This window comes from Apus apus, chromosome W, assembly GCF_020740795.1.
Source record: "Apus apus isolate bApuApu2 chromosome W, bApuApu2.pri.cur, whole genome shotgun sequence".
NCBI lineage: Eukaryota > Metazoa > Chordata > Aves > Apodiformes > Apodidae > Apus > Apus apus.
The window spans coordinates 2,801,146-2,815,268 of NC_067311.1; the positions used below are offsets into that span (position 1 = coordinate 2,801,146).

The following is a 14,123-nucleotide window of genomic DNA, read 5'->3' on the forward strand; positions in this document are numbered from 1 at the left end:
TAGATCTCCCCGTAGTGTCTGAGCCGGCAGAGTGAAGGTGCGACCTTGAAGCCTCAGCAGTTGGAAGAACATTCCAATGTCTTAGCAGCCTAGCTAGAACAGAATGTTGCTAGTTAAAAGAAAGCTTACTGAAGGAAAAAAAAAATCAGTAAAAAGGAAAATTGGCTTCATCCTGGTCAAACCAGGACAAAGGCATGTCCTATGAGGAGCGGCTGAGGATTCTGAGTTTGTCTATTTTGGAGAGAAGGAGGCTGAGGGGTGACCTCATTGCTCTCTACAGCTTCCTGAGGAGGGAACGTGAAGAGGGAGGTGCTGATCTCTTCTCCCTGGTATCTTTTGGTCAGCCTTGAAGCGGTAAGGCAGTTGGACTAGATGATTGTTGTAGGTCCCTTCCAACTGAACTATTCTACTCTTTCCTTTCCACTTTCCTTGTCCTTTCTGATATTTATTAACTCCTCAGGGATTGCCCCCTTACACTTAAAATTTTACAACCTATTCTTCATTATGTCCTTTGCAATGTTCCTTTCCTGAAGGATGTGCAGAATACATTACGGTTCAGCATTGGGTTTTTGGTATCTCTGCTATTATCGACAGAGTCTGACCTTGAGGTCCCGGCCAGGATTGTTGTAGGTCCCTTCCAACTGAATTATTTTATTCTCATAGAATGACTTCGGGACTAACTTGGCATCCAGAGAAAAGCATGGATTAATAAGGATTAATATTGCTCCTTTTCAGTTCTCCTGTGGTCTGGAAGTTCAGAAGTCAAGTACAAATGTGTCAAGAGAAGGGCTCCTAAGGGTGCTTTCTTAAGTTTATTAAGAAACTCTGGGAAGACGTGTAGTTCAGAGTTCATGGAAGAGTTGTTAAAAAAAAAAAAAAAAATTCACTTTCAAAAGCCCAATTATTTGACAATTGGATGTTCCATTCTAAAATTTGCATGGTTTCTGGGAAACTTTTTCTGTCTATAAAATGGGATATTTTAGATGCCTGTTTTTGATACATTGTTTTTGCAGTTACTGCTCAGCAAAAGACAAAACACTAGTGTGTTTTCAACACTGTTTTGGTCACAAATCTAATGCACAGTACCATACAGGCCTGCTATGAATAAAGCTAACACCATCCCAGCCAGACCCAGTACAGAGGGGTTAAGTTCATCTCAGGACTAACCCCTCAGTTTTTTCCTTTAGCATAATACATTGTTTTCTGTTCAGCTCCCATTCAGTTACAACACTTGTGCATCTCTATCACATCTCTGAGACTTACAGGAGTGCTTTACATATTGCTATGCTAATATTTCATCTACATCCTGTTTTAATTGTATGGGAGCAATCCATCTCAATTTCGCCTTTCTAATTACTAGTACCTTGAGGTCAGCTGCTGGATCAACCCAACTCAATCATCAAGGAAGCTTTAGAGCTCATTATGTAAGGTTACCAAAAAAAAAAAAAAGTAGTTACATAATGAGTGAAATTAATGATGAAGAATCTATAACTTTAGCTTCACTTATGATCTCAACTGCACCCTAAACTATCACCCATCCATGTAGACAAGTTCAGCTATAAGAATTTAAAAGTGGAATAATAAAATAAGACATGACATACTAACATAATGGCCGAAATACAGATACTCCAATTAGTTTGACCTTTTGACTACTTCAAGAATCTCAACTCACTACAGGCTTATTTTCTCTGTTTCTCAGGTAAACCATTTTCCACAAATAGCCAGAGCAGAGTTCTGGTGCACTCACAGAAGTAGAAACACACTAAGCAGGATTTAATTAGCATCAGCTTGTTTTAAACTCAAACATAGCACAATGATATAGCATATTTGGTAAACATATAAGCATTTTTGTGGCCAGAAAGGCCACATATCAATGCATTGGTATTAACAGACCACATGGCTTATGTTAACTCTGCAAGATCACACAGTTAAGCTTGTTATCAACTTGGTATGAGAACTAGCTGTGTGAACCAGAGCTTATCATTAGGTGTCTACTACTGGGAAAGCAATCCCCGCCCCTGCTGCCCCTCCCCAGCACTGTGCAGTTTGTAGTCCAGGGACAGAGGCCAAAGGCTAAGAACTGTGTGTCTAGAAACTCAAACATCCCACAGAAGTAGGAGATCTGAAATATGGGGCAGGGGGGGAAGACAGAGAAGCTACCTATTTCTGTTCCAGTTTCCCATGTCAGAGCTCGGGAGCCTGATCACCTTGTGACCAAGACCACTGATGATTAACTACATGCTATCAAATTTATGGTACTGCATACTCACAACTGACTTATATGTATTTTACAATTGTTAAGAACTGAGTGTTTTGAATATGTAATAAGAAGTAAAAAGTTAGACATCACCACAAGATGTGTTGATAATTTAAGTCAACCTAGTCAAATGTTGTTTTATACTGACTTATCAGTCTTCTAAACACTCCCATCTCTGATGAGATCTTTAGCAATATACATAAACACATACATATGCTGACTCAGACACAACACAAAAGTAAACAAGTTATTCAACTATAAGACCAATGCTGTTTGCATCTGGCTTCGTCAAAACAGCATAAGTTTGTCTGCAGCCATCTGCTTCAACATGCCCTCACAAAACCTGGCTCACATCTGTCTTGTGGAACAGTAACAAGATTGCTCAAAATACAGTCAGCATGACACAAACCCTATTTGTTTTCTTTTGGTTTTAAGTACATTTCAGATTGCAAGTTCACATTCTAGTCCTGAATTATCATCTCTTGGTGATAGCAAACTGTCATTTCTTATGATTGTTTCTGTTTATACAGGTATGTGCTTCATCTGTTATAGGACAGAAAACTTGCCCCATCTTATGTTGCTCAGCTTAAGCTAGCATTGCTATGCTCATTTGTAGTAAGAAGTCCCATCTTAAGAGTCAAACTCCCTAAAAATACAACACATCCGACACTCCTTTTTCTCCCTCATGTCATATTTATGCCTCTCCCTAATACTTAAGCACTGACCATACCTCATTTATGTAAAGCAGCTTAAAAGAAGTTACACCTTTCATCAGCAAAAATACAGCCTGAAACTATTTGGATGAAGATGTGCCCCACACTGATATGGGGAGAAAGTATCAACTCACAGAAAAACTTTTAACCACTGGTCGCCAATACCATTGGAATCCAGGTGTAAATTAAGTACTTCTTGAGATATCAGCCACAACTGATATACTTCTCTGTAAAAAGCTGTTTGCAGCACCTAAAAGGAATAGGACGCTAAACTCCCGCGCAGCTTCAATACAAGGGAGCCAGGGAATGCGAGGAGATGCAGGCTGCCGTTGCGCGCGCCCGTCCGCCCCCCACCCCAACTTCCCTCGCATAGTCGCATACTCACCTCCAGGAAGAGTCCTCTGTCTCTCCTTTTCTGGTGAATGGAAGTTCAGAATCCACAATCCCCGAAAACCCTGTCTGTGGTGTGGCACCTAGGCCTTGGAAACCATTTGCAGCGCATGAACAAAAAATGTTTTCCTTATATCCAGATGGGGCACCGAGAGGGCAGGAACCCAGGGAAAACACCTGCATTCTCTTGCCTGGTCGAAAAAGTAAAGCAGGGGATTTCCTCCCGCTCACACCCCACTGTCTGCTCTGCAACTCAGGTTCGATAAGCTGAAGAAGTCTCCGTCGGTTTGGGGGTCCCTTCCAACTGAACTATTCTATTCTGTTCTAAGTAACTTGTTTTAATTGAAAAATGTATATTTCTATCTTTGTATAACTTCAAATTCCTTTTCCTGCAGTTAGTTTCAGTGTCCACATTTGTCACCGTTTGACTCAGTTACGACAACAATGCTCTCGATCCCCTCCCTCTCCCACCCTGGTAGGGAAGGAGAGAGAGAAAAAGAGAGAGACTTGGCTGGATTGAAAACTAAACTACACAGCTTTAATTAAACACTAATGATATCAGAAAATATATACAATTATATATAGATTTGTTCAGGTATTTGCAAGAGCTTCTCGCCTCCCCCCACCCCCAGCAACTCCCACCACACTCCCCTGAGCTGGAAAAGTTCTGAGAAATCCCGGAGCTGCTGCTGGAGAAAGCAGAGAGTGATGAGGGTCAGGAGAGTTCGAGCCTAAAGGTCGACGGTGCTGGATGGATGGAGTTCTCCCCAGTCGCCGGCCATGGACAGGAAAGAAGGGAAGAAGAAGCAGGAAGGAAGTTGTCTTCTGTGATCTCTGACCTTCCTCTGAGCTTATGTAGATATATGGGGGGGGGGTCCTATGGGGGGGGTCATAGATCTCCCTGTAGTGTCTGAGCCGGCAGAGTGAAGGTGCGACCTTGAAGCCCCAGCAGTTAGAAAAACATTCCACTGTCTTATCAGCCTAGCTAGAACAGAATGTTGCTAGTTAAAAGAAAGCTCACTGAAGAAAAAAAAAAAAATCAGTAAAAGGAAAATTGGCTTCATCCTGGCTCAAACCAGGACAACATTGCAGTTTTACCAGCACATTGAGAGTCTATGCAGCCTCTACAGTCACTGCAAAATATCTTTACACAGAGAATTTAAGACTGCGCTGTTAATCAGAATTGGCACCTCCAAAACCTTAAGCACCTCTTTATAGTTTTTTGCGCTCTTTAATCATACAATTCCATTCAAGTAGCACTAGTTTAATTGTCCTAAACAAGTGCGTCTCAACTTGAAAAGGGAATAGATCTCACTGGAAATTATTCATAGCAAAGCTGGGATGGGGGGGATAATCAGATTTCTAGTTAAAAAAAAAAAAAACCCCAAACAACAAAAAACCTCAAGAACTCCCAAATAAACAAAAAATCCCATAGTTGTCCTTTAGTGCACTGTCTTTTTTTCCTTCTACTTATTCTTTATTTCTTATAATTTTGCCACTCTTGCTGTATCTCATTAAGTGAACTCCTGAAGTAATGCTTCTCTGATTTAACGTAATAGGGTTTTATTTTTATAACTGAAGAAAGAAAACACTTTAAAACTATTAGTTACTATTTCTATTCGAAAGTGTTAGAAATAGTCCTGATTTTGGTTATGGGTTTCTGCAGTTAGCCATTTTTTTAAACATAGCTTGTTAAATGGAATGTGGACTCGTGAAATCTTCATCATGAGATTTTATTTTTTTTATACACACTGTTTGTAGGGTTGACTTTTTTCTTAAATGAGCTAACATCGTCTTAGCTATGTTGTTATTGAAGTTGGTGGAAATGTAACAAATGTATGAAAGCCAAGTTAAACTAGAATTGAGCAGTGTTGAAGATTCGTGTTTTCATCTTTGTTGCTTTTTCACTGTTTGCTTAATTTGGACCTTTAACTTTACTGACAATAAATTTCATCTGTGCCTATGTGGAAACTTTAACTTGAACTTATAAAAAGAGATCACCAAATGCTCATGGATATATTTTTTTCCTTTGGATTGCTGGATGCTTTTTCCACTGTGAGATAAGTCACTAGTTTGCATTTAGACTAATATAATATTTAGAAAAAACCATACTAGATCAAATTTTTAAACAGAGTTAAGCATTCACGCTCCCAAAAGTTATTTTGAAAATTGTGCTTTTGAAAAACGATGACCTTAACGTATTTCTTACTACTTTGGGAGTACTAATTTTCATTTCTGTCCGATTTTGCCTTTCAAGGTATCCAGAGAATGGCATAGTAGAAATGGACACCAGAAATCTTCGACCACGAGCAAGAACCATTCTGAAGTGGAGTGAACTAAAAGTGGGTGATGTGGTGATGGTTAACTACAATGTTGAGGCTCCAGAAGAAAGAGGATTCTGGTTCGATGCAGAAATTACCTCTCTGAGAGAAATTTCAAGGGCTAACAAAGAGGTTCATGCTAAAATTCTGCTGGGGTAAGATTTCTTTGGCTAATACGGAAAGTCTATTTACATTCTTAAACAAGCAAACAAAACCTAAAATTTTAGTTTGCTACTCATCATTGGGTTAACATTAACATACTGTATTTCCACTGCTAAGCCAGGTATGGGGTTCATGTGTGAAGGAAATTCATTTAGAACCTTTGAAATGTGCCTTAATTCCCCTACCCAAGTCTGTCATTTCTCAATAGACCACAACGAGCATGCTGAGACAATACTCACCTGATCAGACTGTACTCTTTTATTGTTGAGTCATGGAAGCACTATCTGGACTTGTTAACCCATCATCACATCTCGTGTCTGCTTCTCCCTCTATGCCGGTTCCATCTTTGGTGTGCGTGGGACCCAGAAATACCATATAAGGCAATACTAGCCCCTTTTCCAGCCTTGCTTACTCAACTCGGTGGGGGAAAGGGTGGTCATCTTGTCATGGCAGCATGTGGCAGACCAATGTCAATGCCTCCCACCTACCCAAGAATGTCAGGTGTGGAGGGGAGTTTTGTCATGGAGGGTTAGAATCAAGGCAGTCAATAAGGTGGTGTGTTGAGAAACCATCAAAATAATGCAAGCCAGAAGCCAAGTACAAATATATAATATGATGACTAGAGCAAGTAAGAAACCACTCAAAATAAGTATAAAAACTAGGGGAATTAAGTGAGACATCCCCATAGCTGTGGTAGTCCATCCTAGAAGGGATTCCCACCAACTATATTTGACTATCTTTTAAACACATTCCAGTATTTGTTTAATCTCTGTAATCTCATAGTGGGCAGTTATTAAAATTTGTTGTGCCTGGTCCTTTGCCTGTTTCAATAGTCAATGTAAGTCTTTATGGGGCAAAACCCGTTCAATCAGAGATGAATTCATACCATCACCAAGGTGATGTGGTGGTAGAGGGTATAGTTAGTTGACAGTACTTGATAACTGGGGCAGTATAGTTAAAAATCACATCCAGATAGGGGTGTAAAATAACAGACACATAGATTTACTAACATAAAGTATGGTTATATGTAGAGTCAATATATACAGAAGAATATTAAGATCATAAAGATACATAGCTGTTCCAGGCGTAGACAAGTATTCACTCAGTTCACTGGGGTATACTGATAAATTACAGACTATGCTAGGGGAATTAAGGCACATATCAAAGGGTTCTAAAGGAATTTCCTGCACACATAAATTACAGACCTGGCTCAGGGATGCAAGCTTCAGTGTCTACCAATCACCACCCCTTCATTCCCTGTCAAGCCCATTGTCAGTCACCCATGGAGTAGATCATGGACCTGGCAATATTAAAATTCCATGATCCAGATTTTCCCATTTGTCCTGAAAATTTAGTGAACCAAGAGTCATGGGGAATTGGGATTTCTGCTTCAGAGTAGCAGAATGTCAAAGGAGGCACTCTGTAAGAAAAGAACAAAATGCATCCTGTCTAGGGTACAAGCCAAGCAGCAGGTAGTTATTTGAGTTAACTCTTTTCAGAATGCCTTCATGCAAATCTAGTCCTAGTACCCCTGTAATTAAGAGCTGTGGTGATAGCGTTGGCAGGGGGAATATGCGCTTGCACTGTAGCCCCTACAAGAGCTTATGAGGGTGGCAAAAGGGAAGGCTTCTGTAATAGGTGAATTGGAGGGATCATTGGTAGCTGCAGAACAGGGAAAGGAGAGAGGAGTGAGAACAAAATGGTTGGTACCTCAAGGTCAGACTCTGTCGATAACAGCAGAGATACCAAAAACCCAATGCTGAACTGTAATGTATTCTGCACATCCTTCAGGAAAGGAACATTGCAAAGGACATAATGAAGAATAGGTTGTAAAACTTTAAGTGTAAGGGGGCAATCCCTGAGGAGTTAATAAATATCAGAAAGGACAAGGAAAGTGGAAAGGAAAGAGTAGAAGGCTCTACTTCAAGGCTGACCAAAAGATACCAGGGAGAAGAGATCAGCACCTCCCTCTTCACGTTCCCTCCTCAGGAAGCTGTAGAGAGCAATGAGGTCACCCCTCAGCCTCCTTCTCTCCAAAATAGACAAACTCAGAATCCTCAGCCGCTCCTCATAGGACATGCCTTCCAGCCCATTCACCAGCTTTGTTGCCCTCCCCTGGATGCATTTGAGAACCTGAATATCCTTTTTAAATTGTGGGGCCCAGAACTGCACACAGTACTCAAGGTGAGGCTGCATCAATGCTGAATATAGTGGGATAATCACCACTTCTGAGGAGCTGTTTATACTGTGTTTGATGCACGCCAGGATATGCAATTAGCCTTCTGGGCTGCCAGGGCACACTGCTGACTCCTACTGAGCCTACTGCTGACCAGCACCCCCAATCCCTTTCTGCAGGGCTGCTCTCCAGCCACTCCTCTCCCAATTTCACAGAACGTTAGGGGTTGGAAAGGACCTCTGGAGATCATCTAGTACAAGCCCCCCTGCCAGAGCAGGTTCACCTCGAGAAGGTTGCACAGGATGGCATACAGGTGGCATTTGAATATCTCTAGAGATGAAGACGCCACAACCGCTCTGGGCAGCCTGTTCCAGTGCTCTGCCACCCTTAAAGTAAAGAAGTTCCTCCTCATGTTTAGATGGAACTTCCAGTGTTCAAGTTTGTGTCCGTTACCTCTTGTCCTGCCACTGGGCACCACTGAAAAAAAAGACTGGCCCCATCCTCCTGACACTCACCCTGTAAGGATTTATAAGTATTGATAAGATACTCCCCTCAATCTTCTCTTCTCCAGACTAAAAATACCCAAATCTGACTCCGGGGAGACCTTATAGCGGCCTTTCAGCACCTGAAGGGGGCCTACAGGAAAGCTGGGGAGGGGCTATTCATCAGAGAGGGTAGTGATAGGTCAAGGGGTAATGGTTTTAAACTGAAAAAGGGGAGATTCAGGTTTGACATCAGGAAGAAATTCTTCACCATGAGGGTAGTAAGGCACTGGAATAGGTTGCCCAGGGAGGTTGTGGATGCCCTCTCCCTGGCGGTGTTCAAGGCCAGGTTGGATGAGGCTTTGTGCAGCCTGGTTTAGTGGGAGGTGTCCCTGCTCATAGCAGGGAGGTTGGAACCTAATGATCTTTAAGGTCCCTTCCAACCTTAACCATTCTATGATTCTATGATAAGTCCCTCAGCCTTTCCTCATAAGAGATATGTTCTAGTCCCCCAGTCATCTTTGTAGCCCTCTCCAGCAGTTCCCTGTCCTTCTTGAACTGGGGAGCCCAGAACTGCACACGGTACTCCAGGTGAGGCCTCATCTGCCCCTAGAGAGGCAGGATAACCTCCCTCGACCTGATTGCCACACGCTTCTTAATGCACCCCAGGATGCCGTTGGCCTTCTTGGCCACAAGGGCACATTGCTGGCTCATGGTCAGTCACCAGGACTCCCAGGTCTTTTTTCCCCAGAGATGCATTCCAGCAAGTCAGCCCCTAACCTGTACTGATACATGGGGTTATTCCTCCCTAGGTGCAGCACTTGACACTTGCCCTTGTTGTATTTCATAAGGTTTTTCCCCACCCAACTCTCCAACCTGTCCAGGTCACGCTGGATGGCAGCACAGCCCTCTGGTGTGTCAGCCACCCCTCCCAGTTTTGTGTCATCAGCAAATTTGCTGAGGGTACTCTCTATCCCTTCATCCAGGTCATTGATGAAGATATTGAACAGGACTGGACCCAGTACTGACCCCTGGGGAACACCACTTGTTATGGGCCTCCAACTAGACTCTGTGCCACTAATCACATCCCTCTGAGGTCTATCTTTCAGCCAGTTCTCAATCCACCCCTCACAGTGTCCTCCAGAAAAGTGGTCAGTTCTTCCTTCGGTCATTGGTGGTGTTCCTTTAAAAGTTCAAAGAAGTAACAATAACATAAGAACATACCATAGATACATGATTACCAAACATTAGACTATTGGGAAAGAAACAGATGTTCATGATAGCCTAGAAATAAGGGAAGCAAATTATTCAATATGAATGATCCATTTCACACTAATTTTGTATTGCTTTCCTGCCTTGTCCACAGCAGTCCAAGTATTGTTATTTAGGGGTGTATGGCTTCATCCTGGCTCAAACCAGGACAACACCAAATGTCTTTTTAAGGAAATAGACTGTGTTTTCTCCTGTGGCTTTGTTATATGATTCTGCACATGTGAGTCCAGAAAGCACTTTGACCATAACAACGATATATTGCTTGCCCTGAGATCTTCTGAAAGGGCCTATATAGTCTATATGCCACGTGTCCCAGAGTCTCTTGTCATCACAGAGGTGCAGGTTTTCTCTAGTCAGGGGATACTGTCTGTGGGAAACTGTTCTTTTCTTCCCCACATAAGTCTAAACAAAATGCCTTTTAAGCCAGCGAAGGCCTCTCCTGATTATCCCCAGCTAACGAACTAAAACAGACTTGCTTCTCGAGGACAACGGAACCCAAAACAACAGCTGTGGTCCGGGACAGAAAGGATGGACGACAAGCCATCCTGTGCCCCTGGCAGTCACCGCCTTAAAGTGGGGCTCATGGACGCTCATTGGCTCTGGACAGTGACACTGACTGGACAGGTGGGTCAGGGGGTATAAAAGGTGACGAGGGCAGCAGGTGGGCCCTTCCCTCCTCCCTGAGGCTCGTTCGGATGCTTTCTGCGTGGGACACCCCCCTGCTGCGGACACTGGTGCTGGGACCCTGCCTGCCTGCCTGCCCCGGGTCCAGCCTGAGCCTCAGCGCCGAGCGTGCCGGGGTCCCGAGCCCTGGGGTCAGGGCCGGAGCCCCCTCCCCGTGTTGCTGCCGCTTGAGAGGAAACCGACGGGCGCTGCACCCGCTGCCGAGAGGCTGCCCCTCCGACACCACAGACCTGCCGTCCTGCCTTCCGGCCACCGACCGACGCTGGACAAGCCGACGCTGGACAAGCCGCCGGAGGGTAACATCACCTCACACACACACACACACACACACACTCCTTTCCTCATACTCGCACACACAGCGCGACCTCTTAAGGAGGACCAGCGACCTCTTAAGGAGGACCGGCGTAGGGTTTCCTTCCCTCCTCCCTCCTCCCTTTGGTCCTTAATCCTCTCCCTTAAAAGCACCTTTGCATTGCCTCCCTAAAGGACACTTTCTCACCACATACATATTGATATCCCTGGTAGCCATTCACACCTGCATTGTCCCTAAACATCATCCCTCGGTTTGTGTTAACCCTTAATAAACCTATTAGTTTGTGGAGTAAATCTTGGCTTTAGAGGCAATTTCTGAGCGTGGTGGGGTGGAGGGGTGCTTTCTAGCTACCACCCGGAAATACGGTCCCGCGGTGGCCGTTGCTCCGTGAGAGGCAGCGCCGCGTGTGACCCTCGGGCTCATTCACAAACCCCTCCACATTGAGAGGGGGAGTCGCAAACGTATCCTGACAGCCGGTAGCCCCCCAGTACCGGCTTGCGACATCTGGTGTCAGAAGTGGGATAACGGGGGTCGTTAGAAGCCCCCCACACTCTGAAATTGCTTGACTAGTAAAAAAAAAAAAAAAAAAGAAAATTATTTAATTAATTAATTATGTAAAAGAAAATGGCTACCAAGGGGGATATAGGTGATGCAGATGCTGTAAGTGCTGGTGCAGAAAATGTAGAAAATGAGATTAGTGAGGAAAGCAATGAAGTTCAGGAGGTGCCATTTTCATCTCCCTCTAGTTTTGAGGAGGAATTGCAGAAATGTGCATTTGTGCGTCCCTTCTGGGAGCACCTTAAGAGGCGCGGGTACGCTATACAGAGGGAGCAGTACAAAGTGATTTACGATGCCTACATGGGGGGAGACCTCAGTAGACTCGCAAATTACATCATGACTTTGGAAGATGGTACTCCTCTGTCTAAAGAGCTTAAAAAGGAGATTAAGAAACACGGGCTTGATTTCATCAATGCCCGAAATTTCTTTATCCTGGCCATGGTGGTGCAGCAAGCAAAGGAGGGATTACAGCAAAGAACTGAAGGGTTACAGCGAGAGAATAAAGAGTTGCAGCAAAGAATTGAAGGGTTGCAGCAAAAACCCGAAGAGTTGCAGCAAGAGATTGAAGGGTTGCAGCAAGAGAATATAAAGTTGCAGCAAAGAATTGAAGGGTTGCAGCGAGAAATTGAAGGGTTAAGAAAGCAGGGAAAGGAGAGAACTGGTGCCACCCTGTCTCACTTAGGTGATAAATGTGGGGAACTTGCTAATTGCGAGGACTCCTCAGGTTCTGGTAGTCAGGATACTGAGGTCTTGGATGACTTTAACACTGTCCCATCCTTATTTTACATAAATCACAGGCTGAAATTAAAGTTTTGCATTGCTCTCTGGTGATAGGCCAGCCTCGAGACTGTGCCTCTCTATAAAGGTCCAAACTTCCCAAATGGCCCTGCTTGCAGTGCAGCCACTCAAGGAGTTTGCCCCATTCACTGTTTTCACCTAAATCAAGAGCTTCCCAAATTCATCTGCCTGATTGTTTAGCCTGGCGGCTTAATTTTTAAAATTTGATTGATGGGATGGTACCCACCTGACATGGAGATTAGTGTGGTTAGAAGCTATATCATAAATCTGTTGCTACACCTCCTTTTCCCATACTGGCAAACCATTTACCTCTCAATTGTTCTCTTTCCAGTATGTAATCCATTCCATGCACCCCTTGTACACAGCATAAGAATCAGTATAGATGTAAACTGGGTCATTGACATCTTGTACCCTTTTAATTACATTAAAAACGGCGTCAAGCTCTCCCACTTGAGCACTGCCTTCTCCATAGTTGACAATCTGTTCTCCAGTATTAGGATTTATAGCAGCAGACTTAAACCTCCAGAGTTTACCTTCTCTCATAGAAGCAGCATCAGTAAACCATACGTGTTTGAGATCTGAGTTGTATTCTGGAGCTTCTTTCATGGGAGAAGGTGTTTTCATGGTCAAATCATTCTCATCTTTAGCTTCTGGGTTAATATGCTCTTGTATAGTAAGGTGTTTCTCAGATCCTTCTTCTAAATTTAATAAATTTGCATAGTATTCTATTTGAGAAAACCACTTGCGGGTGGTACTTTTTTGTGACGCCTTCCAGAGGAGCTCTTCCTGATATGAACTGATAAATTACTTTAAAAGGTCCTCTGATTATGACATTTTGGTTTATTATAATTTTGCTAATTTCTTTCAAGGCAGTACTTACAGCAAGTAGTCCTTTTTCCCAAACAGAATACCTTTGCTCCGAATCTTTGAAGGACTGAGAATAAAAACCTATTGGCCTGGTACTCCCATCAGGTCCTCGCTGCCGAAAGTGATAAGAAAAAGCATGGACTGCAAAACCCCACTTTATTATGATAGGATCTGTAGGGTGCAATAGGTCTAAGGTTTGATAGATTTGAATTTAAAATAACAGCAGTTTAAGTGCCCTGTTCCAAGAAATTCAACTTCATTAGAAGGAGGTTGTTTATCTACTGGTATCTCTATGCCCAATTGAGAAAGGTGCTGTATGATTTCTTCATTAACTTTCTTTACCTCAGGCTCACTGGTACCGCCAATTAGTATATAATCTATGTATTGATAAATTTTTACGTTCTTGTTGTTTTTAATGGATGGGATTGACTCTAGCTCCACCACTAGAGCGTGATGAGCCAGGGTTGGAGAATGCTTATAGCCCTGTGGGAGGCGAGTGAAAGTGTACTAATTGTCACCCGAAGTAAAGGCAAACTTCTGATCGGTGGGATGTATGGATATCATGAAAAACATATCTTTGAGGTCAAAAGCAGCCACGATAGGGTGAGCTCGTTCCTGAATTTCCAGAATTAGCTTGGCCAAATTAGGTACTGCTGCAGTTAAAGGTTCAGTGTTGGCATTTAGGCATCTGAAGTCAATAGTTAATCTCCATTTGGTTTTCTCAATGGCCATATGGGCGAATTATATGGAGAGTGAGTACTAACAATAATTCCTTTTTGTTTTAAATCCTTGATCACTTCCTTTATTCCTTCCCTAGCCACAGTGGGAATCAGATATTGTTTAATATTTGTGATCCTGCTTTGTGGGAGTATAGGAGCCTGTTCCAATAATTTAATTTCAAGTCTTAGCCTGGTAATTTGAGAGAAAGGCAGTTTTCTGTAAGGTAGGGCAGCCAAAAGCCCCACTTACTAGCATAGGTTTTAGGGACGAATCAATGCCACATCTTTTAGTCTCATCTTTCTTTAATGTGGAGATTTGGGCTCCAGTGTCCACCACAAATGTGACAGGATGACGATTTGGACCAACAGCACAAGTGATCTCCAAGTCTCCCTTGGAATTTTGTGTTAACC

The 14,123-nt window shown here is 43.2% G+C and overlaps 1 protein-coding gene across 4 annotated transcripts in view; it reads left to right on the plus strand.

Annotated features, from left to right (window-relative positions):
- LOC127395165 (E3 ubiquitin-protein ligase UHRF2-like) overlaps positions 1–14,123 on the plus strand; it is a 159,513-nt gene that overhangs the window by 70,594 nt on the left and 74,796 nt on the right. For all 4 annotated transcript variants that reach the window (XM_051641665.1, XM_051641668.1, XM_051641666.1 and 1 more), the window contains one exon: positions 5,618–5,836. In XM_051641665.1, coding sequence (XP_051497625.1) covers positions 5,618–5,836 — 219 coding nt within the window. The remainder of the gene's footprint in view (positions 1–5,617; positions 5,837–14,123) is intronic.